The 16,274-nt window shown below is 36.8% G+C and overlaps 1 protein-coding gene across 2 annotated transcripts in view; it reads right to left on the bottom strand.

Moving 5' to 3' along the window:
• The window catches only part of LOC105382736 (cardioacceleratory peptide receptor-like), a 76,717-nt gene that overhangs the window by 11,457 nt on the left and 48,986 nt on the right, over positions 1-16,274 (bottom strand). For both annotated transcript variants that reach the window (XM_048628925.1, XM_048628926.1), the window contains exons 3-7: positions 15,243-15,378; positions 6,849-6,952; positions 6,499-6,592; positions 4,793-4,888; positions 3,387-3,593 (exon numbers count right to left, since the gene is read on the bottom strand). In XM_048628925.1, the coding sequence (XP_048484882.1) occupies positions 3,387-3,593; positions 4,793-4,888; positions 6,499-6,592; positions 6,849-6,952; positions 15,243-15,378 (637 nt within the window). The remainder of the gene's footprint in view (positions 1-3,386; positions 3,594-4,792; positions 4,889-6,498; positions 6,593-6,848; positions 6,953-15,242; positions 15,379-16,274) is intronic.

The following is a 16,274-nucleotide window of genomic DNA, read 5'->3' as shown; positions in this document are numbered from 1 at the left end:
TGTCAAAAATATTTGAAAAAATCTTCCAAAAAAGACTAGTACGATTTTTGAACAAATTTAATATAATAAAAGATCAACAATTTGGTTTTCAAAAAAATAAATCCACTACTATGGCGGTTTATACACTGGTCAAACACGTCACCAGCCTCATTGACAACCGGCAACCTGCGGTGGTAATCTTCTTTGACATGACCAAGGCGTTCGACTTCGTTGATCACCAAACTCTATTAAATAAATGTCAATATTATGGAATTAGAGGCCCAGCTCAGGACTGGATCAAAAGCTATTTGGATAGGAGAAAACAGTTTGTGCGACTCGAAAAAAATATTGACACAGCAATTGAGTCATTCGATTCTTCTACAAGAGAGGTTAAGTTCGGTGTACCACAAGGAAGTGTCCTGGGACCACTCTTGTTTCTGTTGTACATCAATGATTTGACACAGATAACTTCCTACCAAACAACGTTATTTGCTGATGATATATCAATAATCGTTTCAAACAATAAAGACTCCATAGAAAAGGAAGTCAATGTAACTATTAAATCAGTAGTAGACTGGCTTTCAATTAATAATCTCAATGTTAACATAGATAAAACTACATACGTACAGTTTCAAAACTATAACAATGATAGAATACATATTGAAGCAAAACATGAAGATGTAACAATTAAAGAGTCAGATAATGTAAAATTTCTAGGTATCGCTCTTGACAGACACTGTAATTGGAAATGCCAAATAGATATTATCTGTAACAAATTAAATAGGTTTGTGTATGTACTATATAAACTTAACAAGATCTCTGGCCTACAAGTAGCGCTCACAGCATACCATGGCTATGTGTCATCTATCTTAAGTTACGGTATTTTAATATGGGGAAATTGCACGGACATAAATAAAGCTTTTATAGCCCAGAAAAAATGCATACGAGCCATTTGTGGTAGGAAACAAACAGACTCTTGTAGACCTTTATTTAAGAAATTTAATATACTGACACTGACAGGTATGTACATATTTGAAATTGGGACACATGTAAAACAAAATCCTGACATGTATAAAAAAGTAGGAAATGTAGTCAATTTTGACATTAGAAATAAATACCGTCTTGTACTACCCGTAAATAAAAGTGCTATATACAGTAAAAACTGTCATATAATGGCTATTAAAGTGTTTAATCAAATACCAAGCGACATAAAAAACAGTCCTATACAACAATTTAAATTCAAACTTAAAAACTGGCTTATTAAAAATGTATTTTATACAATGGATGAATTTTTTAAGCATACCATATAATAATTATTCAATTGTCAATCAATATTTAGAATTCGCTAACAATTATTTTATTTCATGACATTTGCAATTAAATTATATTATTATTATTATTTTATAGGTATAATGTATCAAAATGTTCTAATTATAATGTGATTTTGTAATATTGTGTAAATTTTTGCTTAATTATTATTTAATGTGAGCATGAGAATGTATGCATGCATCTGTAAATTTGCATACCGAACATTCGGTGAAACTTGCCAGACACTATTTTATTTTTTAAGATCTCATGTAACCATGTTTCTAGCAAATAAATGTATCTGAATCTGAATCTGAATAACTACTTAATAAATATTTTGTTATTACTAAAAATCCATTCTTTCATATGTTTTCTAAAATGGTATTTTGTTTATTAACGTATCAAAAAAGTTTCATTTTAATCGACGAAGACTATTTCGTTAAAATAAAATAAAAGATTCTGTGACGAAGGTGTAATTTTCTTTGCCTTATCCACGTAGTATGTTCTGAAAATCTTGAAAAATACTTAAACTTCGCGGCCAACCACCTTTTTCGATAGAATAGAAATGTAACTATCATAAAAATTATAAGAGTTCACCAAAAAGCTAAAGTTATTTTTTTCAAATTCGGGATAATTTTTTATCCATTATGTAGGTTAAAAAGAAGAACTGCCCAGGTACGCGTAATGAATGTAATACTAACTACAATGGAAGACAGACTAAACTAAACATTACACTTTAGCTTAGTTCTTCACACATTACTAGGAAGGTTTTTCTTTAAATTATTAAGTGTTTTATAAAGTTCCTGTGAAAACATTAACTTAAATTTAATATAGGTGATAAAGAGTTCTATAGGTTTTTTTTTATAAAAAATGTTAATAGCCATATAGTAATATTTCATAAAAAAAATATAAATTTTTGGTTGTTAATAAATTTTTTTCTCTAACTTCAAGAGATCTAGGTACCAATAAAACGTTATGCGTGTGTCCTACTGTACTATTAATGTATCCGTAGTTCCTATTCACTGTGCCGCCAGTAAACATTTACACAATTCTGAGCAAGAATTGAACGCACTGAAAGCTTCATTTCGAGCTTTCAGCGAGCTTACAGTATCACTATCTACGTAATGAAAGCCGAGCGTTTAATGTTTAGAATCTATTCTATTATCACTGGAAACCGTATGAAGCCATACGTGAATGATTACTGTTTGTTGGTTATTCAAACGTAACATTATACATTATTATAATAATTATTTAGCACGTACTTATCAATTATGTTCGGCATTATATTATACCGGAAACATAAGCAATCCAAGAATAACACTAGGTACGAAAATGCCACCATCTAGTAGCCTGTAGTACCTAATAATAATACATTCACGGGCAATGAAAAGCTTCCACTGAGAAAAACACCCAATTACTCTTTAACTGAAAAGACTAGCTTTATGACGCCTTCTGCAACATTGAAGTAGGTATATTTAACAGAGCATCAGGATATTACCAACGGTAATATTTTGGTCAAATTTTAAAATTTACTATGGAACTTTTACATTGCCTGTGAGTGTATTTTGACTAGTCAAATAAGAACACAGTACAAATTAAAGGCCAATCTGAACCAACACTTTGTGGGTACAGTACTACACTACTATATGACAGAGTATGCAGTAGAAATATTTGGCTCTGGGTATCGTAAACTCGTTTTGGAAAGAAACGAACCAAGACTCCGGAAGTAATTAGTGTCAAATTCTTCATCTTCAAAAATAATTCTTACGAATCCGATTTTATCATTGTCACAATTATTTCACAATCAGACCCCTGTCGGAGTGAAATAATTATGCCTATAGCAGTCGCCTGATTCAATTTAAATACACTCCCGAGCAATGAAAAAGTTCCACTTACTAAACCAAACCCAATGACCTAATTTTTTTGTAAAATTAATGTAAAATTAATTAAAGACATTTACGTTTTTATTTGGTAATATTCTGATGCGCTGTTTAATGAACTTCAATATTCTCAAACTTCAACTGTTCCGTTTAGCAGTAATTTGGTGTTACTATCACTGAAACTTTTTAATTCCTCGTTCACTTCAATTCAAAATCACTCACAATTCCTCAGCGTCTTCGTCCGCCGCGACGATTGTATCGGCGGGCTCATCACCACCGCCTTGCTCTTTGTCCAGATGGTTAGCACTATCACCGCGTAGCACACGGCGATGGTCAGCGCGGGCAGCACGAAGATCATCATGGAGACCAGCGTCATCCACACCTGCCACCGCAGCGGGGTGCCCAGGTCGATCCAGCACTGGTCCTTGCCTGGAAACGTGTGGAGATGTAGTCACTATGATGCATAGATTAACAATACAGGGTGTTGCAAAAAGGGTATACTAAGCCGAAACCTACATGTGCAGCATGCTATTTCTAAGCCCGAAACTGAAATCAGAAATTTAAAATTCGCGAAAAAGAAATAAATTTCCATAGAAACTTTGTTGGTCACGTGACTTTTTACTATGAAGAATGTTTTTTTTTTCGCGAATTTAGAAATTCTGATTCTTGGTTTCGGCTTAGTATACCCTTTTTGCAACACCCTGTATACGAACCAGATGGTGTGTAACATACAAAAACTATTTTGTTTACTGTCTGTTTTTAGTTCCATCTAATAACAACCATTGTACGTACATTCTAACCAAACTAATCCTAACTATCCTAACTAATATTATAAATGCGAAAGTAACTGTATCTGTCTGTATGTTACTCTTTCACGCCAAAACTACTGAACGGATTTGAATGAAATTTGGTATACATACGGTCCAGACCCTGGGAAAGAACATAGGCTACTTTTTATCCCGGAATTCCCACGGGAAAACTTTTTAAGGCGAAGTGAAGCGCGCGGGAACAGCTAGTTCTAAATAAAAGCTCAGTGGTAGAAGTGGAGTGTTATTGGTCAAGACGTTTCTTTTGCAGTGTCACTCCATCTTGTTTTTATATTGTTAATCTAAGCTATGGTGGTACGATTAGTCCTATATAAAGAGTACTCTGTATTCGCTTTATTCGGTTATGTCGCAGTCGCTCTATGTAGGTAATAGGTAGTATAATACGGAATTACATAGGCAGGTAGATAGGTACTCATAGCAATTATAATCTTTAGCATGATTGTTTCAGGGATTCGATACTGTGTTAACGCTGAACCAATAGTTATAGAACGTGATAGATGGATCACGATCACTCTTGAACTCGAATATTTAAGAGCTTAAAAGTTTTATTTAATGTTTGTTCTTAATTTATTATTTTTGTAAGTAAACTTAAGGTTATTTTGATTTTGCTAAGAAACTGATTAAAACTTCGGGAGCTTTTAACAGGAAAACGAAAGAAAAACACAGGAAAATACAAGTTTAGTTGCACTTCACTGGACTTATAAAACCATTTTGGGCCGTCTATAAAAGACATTCAGTAGCCAACAGCCGCTGTAAAAACATATTTATAAGCAGTTAAAAATAAACTCTATTAATATTCACCTTGAACTTCTTTCACCTCGTACAGGATCAGCAGCGGGATGGAGAATATGAAGCTGATGAGCCACGCGGACGCGATCAGGCCCCGAGCTCTGTTCCCTGGAACATTTTGAAATGGTCAACATTACTGTTATTTATACCTGTAAATTACACTCACGAGCAAAAAAAAAGTTGCAGTGACCAAAATTACTCCTAAACGGAAAAAAGCTAGCTTCATGACACCGTCTGCAATTGAAGTACCTACTTACATTTAATAGCCCATCAGAATTTTGGCAAAAAAAAATTAATTATTGGGTAAATATTAGGGCCGTTAAATTTTGGTGTCGGAATTTTGTAAGGGAAACTTTTTCACTGCTTGCGTGTTTATAACTACATTAAATTGAAAGATTGAAACTACTAATATTGATCTGAGATTGTAACATCTTGAGATTATCAATTAAACTACGGGCTAATTTGTTTCCAACTCATAACTCAAAATGTAAACACTCTCAATAATTTACAACTAGGTAGTTACGTTAAGAGCACTCACTTCAAACTATGTATAATTTAAGTTATGTAACACCAAAAGTTTAATCTTACCCTTAACCTGGCTGCGCACTATACGGGATCACATTATTTTGATCTTTAGTACATTTAATTACCAACTAAAACCAATGAAAAAAATTCCCAGTTGCTACGCCTTCCCCGGCTTTAGCTCCTAATTCGTCATAGTCGGTTAGATCGTAACCAGGGATTGGTTCATCAATTATACGTCATTCATCTCCGACTCCGCTACGGAATTTCGAAGTATACAAAATCCCGCTGATTGTTATTTCTAAAGTTTATGATTCCGATGTACCTACGTTAGTTCGAATGTACGTAAGTTCATTGAGCAATTGTTTAATGAGTATAGGACCTTCGGCGTGAGAAGGTTTTTATTAAAGCTGAAATCGCAAAAAAAGCTGATTCGTACATTTTACTTGAGTTGGTATATTGAATTTAAGTATGGAACAGGGTAGGGTAGGGCAGTGCTGTTTACAATATACTTTGGAACTGGCGTACATCGCAATTATATACGCTATGACTCACAAACAGAGGAATTCCATACTTTCGAACTAACGTACATCGGAATCATAAACTTTAGAAATAACAATCAGCGGGATTTCGTACTTCGAAATTCAGTAGCGGAGTCTTGCGAAATTGGCACTTAACGACCTAAGCATAATCCAGATATTGTGTCAGATTTTGGTCGGATTCCGATTTCTTTCATCACGATAAATCGGGTTTTTTCCTACTAAAACCAAATCAGGCGATCTATTTGAAGTTACTCAAGTTAAGAACTCTGCCCGTGACAGTGATTGAAACCTAATCAATCTATAAATAGATGAAAGTAAAAATCCTAGGTACTAGAGTATTCGTTTACCTACCTTATTTATTAAATAAGTGATATTCCGACTCTCTTACGGCTGATAGATTCTTGAGAAACATATTTATTTTTGTAATTTTGAGGTAACTATTTCTTATTTTTCTTCATTCCTAGTTACAAAGTTACCTTTGTCGGACTATATTTAGCAGCATCCAATAATCTGCCGCTACATGGGTTTATAATCGACGTAGGTAAAAGTCTCACTATTGCGATTCGCCATAAATACGGCGCTGCAACGCGTATTAAACAAGTTTATCGACGTCGATACCGAACCCGTGCAGCGGCCGCAGGTAAGGTAACTTACAGCTGCCTGAAAAGTTCATAGGGTTGGTGATGGCGTCACACCGGTCTATGCTCAGGGCCACTAGCACGTAGGTAGACGCGTACATCACTACAGCCTGTGAAATCGTCAAAATGTGTTTAGCATCAGATAAGTTTGAGAAAAAAAAACGAATCGGTCGTACATTATGGGAGTCAACATATATTATTACTAGTATGAAAATAATATTGAATCGGACAATTATTAGACGTAGGTTTTCAGATTCAATTCATTAGACCAAATATGACCAATATCGTCGGATACAACCTAAGAACAATAATAGCTGTTCGTGTCTGCCTCTTTTACCAATTTTTTGTATGAAATTGTTTTCTTACCTGTAGGAACTTCACCAACTTGCACATCACTTCTCCAGCCAACCACGCTATTGTAATCTTCTGGATGATATCCACAAACACGTAAATCAGGCCCACGAATAGATCTGAAAATAATAATCGTCAATTTAGTAGGTTCTCAGGATCCAGGCTATTAATAAATCGAACATCCTCTTAACATTTCACTTCAGGTCTCCTTCAAGACTGGATGGGACTGGGTTATTGCCATAATCATCAGGCTTAGCAGGCGGACATACATATCATATCACAAAGTACAAAAAAAAAACATTCAAATAACTGCCATAGCACTCAGGCACCCTGATCACTACACTATCAATAAATTCATCTTTTGTAAAGGTCCAAAGGTTCATCCATAGTGAGATCCATAGCTACAATGAAGCTCTGATGTCGTGTATGTTTTTGTTTTGTGTGGCATTTCAGAAACACAAATTAAAATATTTTAAGCAAAGTTGCCTTCGGAAGGTATTTTTAATTTAAAATTTAAATCTTATTTTACGTTTTCGCTGAGATTAAGTCATTTGAAACTCAAATTGTTTGCGGTACGGGTAGGTATGCCATTTTTAACGTCATTTAAACGACAACCAAAGAACGAATGCAACTGCAGCCTAACCCCCTTATTCATAAAAAAGTTACTGAACGGATTAGCTATTGAACTGTTTTGTCACTCTCTGTCAAAGAACAAATTGTTCTCTGTCAGAGAGGGACAGAACAGTTCAATAGTTAATCCGTTCAGTAACTTTTTTATGAATAAGGGGGTAAGTAGATATAGTTAACAACAAATTATATAAATATCACTAGTGCTATTTTAAATATATATTAAGTTGAACATATATACAGGGTGTTGCGAAACTGAAATAATAATATCAAAATTAGCGAAAAAAAAAGTAATTCTCCATAGTAAAAAGTCAGGTGACCAACATAGTTGCAACACCCTGTATACAAATATATTACATTAAACTGTTACTTATAAAATTCCACCTTATAGCATCAAACATCGTGCAAACTTGTTTAATAATAAGTTTACTTTGAATGTGTTTGTTAAAGAAAGTATCGGAATTGAAACAATAGTACCAATATGAATATATTACAAGGAGTCTCTAATGACTTTGTGATGTTTATATTCAGAAACATAATACCTACCTAATAATACCAACGCAGTTCACTGTAATTTACTGACTCAAAACAAACCAGCATAGCAAAAAAATAAAACACATCTTCTTTGAACTATTGTAAATAAGTATCTATTTAGCAAAAAACGAAAGATTTATAATGCTAGAGCAAAATTTATACACATTTCGCGTAAACAATTAGTAATACAATCTTGGTACGCGATGAAAATATCTTGCAGAATTTATCGCGACTTCTGAAGGCCACTGATTGGAGCGAATAAAGTGCTAGTTTTATTGCTATTGGTGTAAAATAGACGCACTAGAGACAGACAAACGTAAACATTCCACTTTGGTTTTTATGTGTATAAGATAGCGGAAGTACTATCGGGGAATGAACTGGTGGCAAGCGCTGAAAGCGTTTACTACGCTAACTACTTGCATGAAGAGCTGCGCACGGGATATTGTTCGAACTGCCATGATTTCCCCGATGGTACCTAAGTAAAGTACCTACATACAATTTCATTGCCTTTTATTTTATCAGATGCACTGTATCCTACTATCTATAGTGTATCCTGTATCCTTGGATGACTGAATAGTACCGTGGGTAGGTGGCAGACTGAAGAACTGAAGGTATCTGGATGATTCCTCCAAGGCAGATTGTATTTTCTTCTAACAAACATAATTATATATTTACGAGTATTATACGTGCCCAAATACGGGAACCAGCCCGACTTTTGTTGTTTAAGTATAATAAAATACAGGGGGTTGTAAAAGCGGTCCAGTAAGCCGAATAAGCCGAAAGGCGAATAACGTGAGATCTACAGCTTTCAAAAATGTAATGAAATGTATAAAGACATATTCTATTCTATTATGCGTATTGTATTTTAACTTTGATTGGGTTGGAAGTACATAGTTACGCCTACAAATTACTCGATTAAGCCTCTAATTGAACCCTTTTAATTGTTGCTGGAGAAGATCTAAACCTAAATTACTCGCATACGGACCGGAATTTTCGTTGTAGTTTGAATTGATTATAACCATTTGTATAACGTAATTCCAGAGAGCTGTCTATAAATATATTTAATAATTTTACATAATTATTATAAGTACTTACATATATGAGTACACTTCATGAGCAATCCAATATACTTGACAGTGTTGATCAAATTCGTACAAAAAATCATCAAAATTAGGTATATTTTAAAAGCTACTGAGCTTCTATTAAGAAATGATATTTTATTAAACTTTAACTACCTATTCAGTCATTCTGTAAAACTTTTTTTTTACAAATCACCGCTTTCGGCCTACTATGCCATTTTTGCAACACCCTTTAATTGGATTCCCTTCAACCTTTATGCTATACATATTTGAAAACTTTTTATTCATTTGAAAAATAAAAGTTGGTTCCCATTGAACCAAGAAAGTGAATAAAACGGGCATCGTTTCCGCCCAACAAGCATGCATTGAAATGAGTCTTGAATGTCTTTGAAATCGAAACACGAAAGAAACCATTCGCCTAATGAAATGTGGAATGAAATATCATTGAAACGATTTCGACTCTTTATAAAGTTTTAGACAAAAATGTTGAAAGGAGTCGGGCCAATGTTATGTTATGTTATGTTATTTAATGAGTCCGTGCAATTAGTCAGTTTAATTACAGCTACATAAGTATAGCACAGTATAATTAAGTATCATAATGTAAAAAAAAATATTTTCTTTGTTAGCTAAAATAATTAATAACATATATTTTTATTACATATGAAAATGGTAGTATCGAAATTGAATAAATTGAAGAATCTATGTACTTACATTATTATTGTAAAGAGAATAAGTACTGAGAGCTTTTATTTTCTTTAGGAAAAAATAAAATAAGTTACGTAAATCAAAACGTCTATTTAAGCTTATTCCCGATACACAGTACACACACAGCCATGAAAATATCGTTTCAATATTACTTACGTTTCTTTTAAATAATAAGTAAGTACATACCTAATGCTTGAAATATAAACAACACACTGACGACGTTTTGCACGCAAGATTTTTAAATTAAAGTTAACCTTCTACATCTCGATCTACATAATTATGTATAATCCCTCATGTCATCTCTCTTCATATAAGTACTGCCAAATTAAGCAATAGATTTTGGATGCCTTTCCACCAGAAATGTTCTACGCAGCTATCCATTTTTACTACGAGTAGTAGGTATGTGGACCAATGAATATAATTAGTGCATATCAATCGCATAATTTGGCAATACCGATGACGGCCGCACTTGTGTGAATTTCTATACAAAGAATACTGAATGCGATGCGTCCGTTGCGTACGATACAGGTGGACGGTCAACCTAGGTTGAAAGTTCCTTCGTGGAATTCAGGCTAGTCTCGTTTTACTGGATACAACACAGATTAAAGTTTTACAACTTTTAAATCCGTGATTCCTCATCGCCCGGGGCTTTGGCGGGAGTTAAATAGGAATAGGTAGGTACGCGAACTCGGACTCTGGCGCGACTTGCAATGCTATCGCAATATTAATACAATATTGAAAAAATATTGTATGTAGGAATTAAATATGATGTTAGGTATTTAATCCACTTTATTATATACAGGTTAAAATAAAATCAAAGAAATATCGACATCGTCTTTTCGTCTTTACGTCTTTCACTCTCCTCTGTTATTCGTCGTCATGGTTACATCCTTCATCTTGCGTTCTGTTCCACTCCCACACTCGGCCATCCTGCATACATGCTGCCCTCAGCATGTGCATTTAAAACAACTTAAATTAACACCTTAACTAATAATAATAAACAAATACAGCATTACAACTTAAAAAACACGCATTCGTCATCATTCGTTCATCATCACTTTTATCTTTCTTTCCCCCAATATCACTTCCTTTCTTTTCTTCTTTCTTGTCTTCTTGCGTTTCATCTTCTTTTCCCTCTTTCTTTTCATCTTTTTTGTCTCGTGTATCGCTTCTCTTCTTATCTTTCTTCTCTTATGTGTCACTCGCCTTCTTACCCTTCTTCGCCTTGGTCCCACTTGATTTCTTAACTCTAACATCATCCTCATCCTTGTCTTGATTGGTGCATCTCTCATTATCTTCCTGTTATCGTCGTTTTTTACAATATACACATCGTCTACAATACGGTTAACGTGACTTCCGTTATCTATTAACATATTTACAGATTTTTCGTAAATGTTCATCAGTTTCTCCTTTTCATTATGCAAACCTTGTTTGTTTACATCGTCTTGAAAACTGTTTGACATTGACATTTCTTGGCTGTCACTTAATTCTTCTTCGCATGAATCGTATTTATGCCTGTCATCTTCTTCTTCTTGGTATCTATGCTCATCATTTGCCGCCTCGTCCATCCTGATTGACATTACCGACATCTGCTTTATCGACATCTCTTGATATCCGCTTCCGCTGCTCTGTCGTGAGTCCGTCGTGAAGTCCGTCATAGCGCTGCCATCGCCTGTTTCCACCATGACCATCGTTCGTCTTAAATCCGTGTTGAAGTTATCGATGCCGCCCGTAGCGCTTTCATCGGTTGTTTCTGTCGATGTTGAAGCCTGACCTTGAACTTGTCCTCTTTCAGGGCACGCGGTTGAGATATGCCCAAATTCGTTACATCGGAAACACTTTGCACCTCTTTGCTTCTTCGGACAGTCCACTGAGACATGGTTGGAATCTCCACAGCTATAGCATCGTTTATTAGTGTGCGCCGTCGATACCCTCATAGTCGCATAATACTGACTCTCGCCCTTCGTCTTTTCCTTCACAATTTCATAAATTCTTAGTTGCTCTTTCAACTCTGAATATGTCGTGGCACTGTGTAACATCACTTTGTTTAGCTCATGGTCCACTATACCGTCCACTATATATTTGATGGCAACATAATCATCCATCTTCCCTCGTTTACCCAACTCTTTCATAATATAAAAATATTCCAAGCAACTTTCATCAGGCTTCTTCTTTCTGCTGCTCATCATCTCGTGAATGGTCTTAGAGTCTACGGCATCTGGGAACTCCTTGGTGATCGCCGTCTTCAGCGCCTCCCACGTCTTGAAGGGTCTTTCCGATCGAAACCAGAGTGCCGCCGTACCTGTCAGTGACCTGCGCCCCACGATCAGCCGCTGCAACTCTGTCCACCCGAAGATATCGGCGTTGTCTTCGACTTCTTGCGCCCACCGTGCTGCTGAGTCAGTCTGGTCCTGCCCACTGAATTTGGGTACCAGTTCCTCCGTGTACATCAGCGGTCTTGATGTTCCACCTCTCTCCGCGCCTTCCTCCGTCGTCATCGTCCTGGGCATCTTCCTGTCGTCTTCGTTTCGTCTTTTCGTCTTAAGTTGGTAGATGCTCAGACCCGAAGTCGTCGTTAAAGCGAAGAAAAATTTTATTGAAAATTTATCACTGTCATTCTTGTTATTTTCTAAAATGGCCCCCTGCCGCTTGCCGTTCTGTTTTCTTCATCGTCTTTTATGCGCCGTCATTGCCGATATTTCTTATATTTATTATCCCGGACGAGCCCCCAATTTGTAGGAATTAAATATGATGTTAGGTATTTAATCCACTTTATTATATACAGGTTAAAATAAAATCAAAGAAATATCGACATCGTCTTTTCGTCTTTACGTCTTTCACTCTCCTCTGTTATTCGTCGTCATGGTTACATCCTTCATCTTGCGTTCTGTTCCACTCCCACATGTATAAGTATAATACTTATATCGCGCCGAAAGTAGCAGTGACCCTCAGAGATGAGCAGGCTGGCTTTCGCCCTGGACGCTCCTGCACTGACCACACCAACACCCTACGGGTCCTTATTGAGCAATGTGTCGAATGGCAGTCGGAGCTACATACTTCGAAAAAGCCTTCGACACCGTGAAGTGGACCGCGTTGTGGTCAAGTCTACAACGCAGAGGCATACCAGCCTGCATCATCCAAGTGATACGCTCGCTATACGAGGGCAGTACATGTAGGGTCGTACACGAAAAAGAGCTTGGGGCTGTCACCGCTCCTATTTGTTATTCTCCTTGACGATGTGATGAGGAACGTGGTTGCTATCCCGAGAGGTATAAGCTGGGCTTCAGGTGTCCTAGAAGACCTAGACTACGCGGACGACATCGTGCTGATTTCGCCAACTCTCGACCTATTACAAGAGAAACTCACACTCCTGCAGGAGGAAGCCAGAGTAATGGGTCTGCGAATAAACCGACGCAAAACAGTCGATATGCGTATCAAGGCTAAAACCTCGGACGCCTTAATACTCGATGACCAACGCTTGGACTCGGTAGATGCATTTACTTACCTCGGAAGCACGGTCACCCGTCAGGGAGGAGCAGATGAGGATATAGAGAGCAGGATCAAGAAGGCGAAGGCTGCGTTTGCCCAGCTCAAACCTGTTTGGGACTCGAATGTGCTCACAAGGCGGATAAAAATCTCCCTCTTCGACTCCATCGTGAAGTCCTTATTGCTCTTTGGTTGCGAAACGTGGAGAGTGACGAAAGGGCTGACGAACAAACTGCAAGTGTTCGTCAATAAGTCCCTAAGGTCGATCCTACGCGTTTTCTGGCCGAAGACAATACGTAACGAAGATCTGTGGAAGCTGTGCCGACAATCTCCCATCGGCAAGGAAATTGCGAAACGAAAGTGGAGATGGATTGGGCACACTGTACGAAGAGGAGCTACGAATGCCGCAACTATAGCCTTTGACTGGAGGCCACCAAATGGCAAGCGCTCCCGGGGACGCCCTGTCCAAACATGGCGCCGAAGCGTCGAAAACGAGTTGCGAGCCGCTGGACTAAGCTGGAGTGAGGCCAAAAGGACAGCCGAAGATAGGCGGAAGTGGCGGACGTTAGTGGAAACCCTCTGCACCTCTGGGGTGCCATAGGACTGCAACATAATACTTATGACTCATAGGTACATTAAACAAATCATATATCGTGGCATAGCAGACGCATCGCAATACACATATAACACAGACATGTTTAACTTGGAATACCATACTTTTGAGACGAAGTCGAAGATTAAAAATATTGTTATATCAATTGTAAACGTCCATGAAAGTATTAACGTTACGGGTACATAGGCGCAAAAGAAGAAAATCAAATACCTACATTCATTTTCACCTCTACAAAAACCTGAGCAGTATCGATCCATTTACCCACCTGAATAGGAAGGTCCCTGAAGTTTTCTTTAATAAAAACTCCAGCAAAGTGAAGTCTTCGCAAGAAGATAAAAGATTAAACCAGGTTGTTTTTATTAACTACACCGATGTTTAACTTGTTAGACCGCTGCTTCAGTTTCATTTTAAAATAGTTTAAAATGCACAAGAAAATTACAACATGGCCACTAATCTTCTAAATTAGAGGAGTACAATTACAAGATTTTGTTTCAGAAAAAATATATTAGAGTTAAAATGAGTAGGTAAATAAAATTAGTAAGGTATTCCCAGGAGTTGAAGGTAAGTATTGCAAAATTTAAAAACTGAAAAGATATCATCTGAACAAGTTAGTATTTGCGTCTACCACACTCCACTCTCAAACATGTATATAACTGTATAAGCATATACCTACATACATTCATAGATATTTCAAAGGCACAATTAAGACAATATGCCCAATCAGAAAACGAATTGTTCTAGAATATCTAGGTACCCTATGCATTTCTATGGGGTGCATGAAAGGGCGATCCCTGAGTCATGTATCAACTATACGTCACTGTGGGCGCACACGGGCCATTCAGTGACGGACTACTAATCGGATTGGCTAATCCTTTTACCACAGTGTGGTCTGACCCCTAATCCAGCTCTAGCATTGTTAATTTTAGTTTATTTTATGATATTGGTACAAAAACCGTTAAAAGAATATAGAGTTCCTAACAGATACAATTTGAGTAACATTTCCTTCTAATAAGCGACCAAGGCAAACATCAGTTTATAATATGAGTTATATACTATTTATACTATTATATTATATACTATTGTATTACATGCAGGAATGATAATTGAAACAAAGATATGCAAATGTATACAATTACAGTAATATGTAAATAGGGTAAGTAACTTACATTACACCGAATCTAGATTTGCAAAAGTCGAAGAACAAAAGTTGTTAAAAATTAAATTTAGTTTTTTAGCGTCACTACGTCCTGGCTTCATCATCATCAGCTAATAATCATTTACTGCTGGACATAGACTTCTCCGAAGGAGCGCCACAACACTCGGTCCTCGGTTGTTTATACCATTATCTACGGTGCCAAGACTCACCAGCTATAGCCAGCTGCATGATGAAGAAGTTCATCCGGCTCTTCCGGGCACTGGTGCAGAGCAGAGCGGCGATCACCGACGAGTTGAGCACCACGATGGCCGCAAACAGCACCCACATCACCGTGAATTGAATCGTCTGCGAAATAAATTGCTTTAGTAGAATGAACGGGAGCTGCGAAGTGGGAAATTTAGTTTTTCGTGACCCGTGGAGTGACCGGAGAAAGGGTTAGTCTAGCTTGACAGTTTGAAACCTGATCATGGGCTAGGTAGTCAGCTGCATAAGTTGTTATACACTTCTGTACCTTGTCAAACTGATGACCCGTCAATGCTCAATGAATGGATAGGCGGTTTGATACATTGACAAGGTTCGAAGGTGTATAGCTACTTATGCAGCTGACTGTACATGACAAAATAATGTGGCAATCAACGAGAGCAATTAGTATGGCAACGAGATAAAGTCGTGGTTAGTGCAGAAACGATGTTAAAGCGAGCTAAGCTAGAGTCAGTGCCGTGAACAATGAACTTAGGTTAAACGGATTGTGTAGCTTCGAACGGGTGATAGGTATTAACTAGGTATAGTATAGTAACGGTACCAGTAGTAGTAGGTATGAGCTTGTATTTAAACTATTTGAAGTCAAGTCGGGTAGGTTTCATTTGCAAGCTGTGTTAGGTATATTATCAATAGGATGAAGAGATTAAAAATGAATCATTCAATCGTTTTTTTTGTATTCAATAAGCTTCGAAACTATTGGCCGATTTACGCTATGTATCATAATCATAACAATATCATGATACCAAGACGAATTTTGTTATCTAAGTAACATTTTGAAATTTATTTCTAACTCATTTCAGCTCTCCAGCAAAAACTATGTTTATAATAATTGGAGATAACCACCCGCGTCATAGCACGGTATAAAAGCACCAGTTTCCAATGGTAGCCATCAATATCGTTTACTTATCAGAGGCAGATGCCCCCAGCTTTAGATAAGGTAGTATTTTCCCGTTTAGTTTATCTTGTTAAAATATTCATTA

Source organism: Plutella xylostella, chromosome 22, assembly GCF_932276165.1.
Source record: "Plutella xylostella chromosome 22, ilPluXylo3.1, whole genome shotgun sequence".
In the NCBI taxonomy this organism is placed as follows: Eukaryota; Metazoa; Arthropoda; class Insecta; order Lepidoptera; family Plutellidae; genus Plutella; species Plutella xylostella.
Note: the sequence above shows the minus strand (reverse complement) of the source record. Positions and strands in the feature narration are given on the sequence as shown.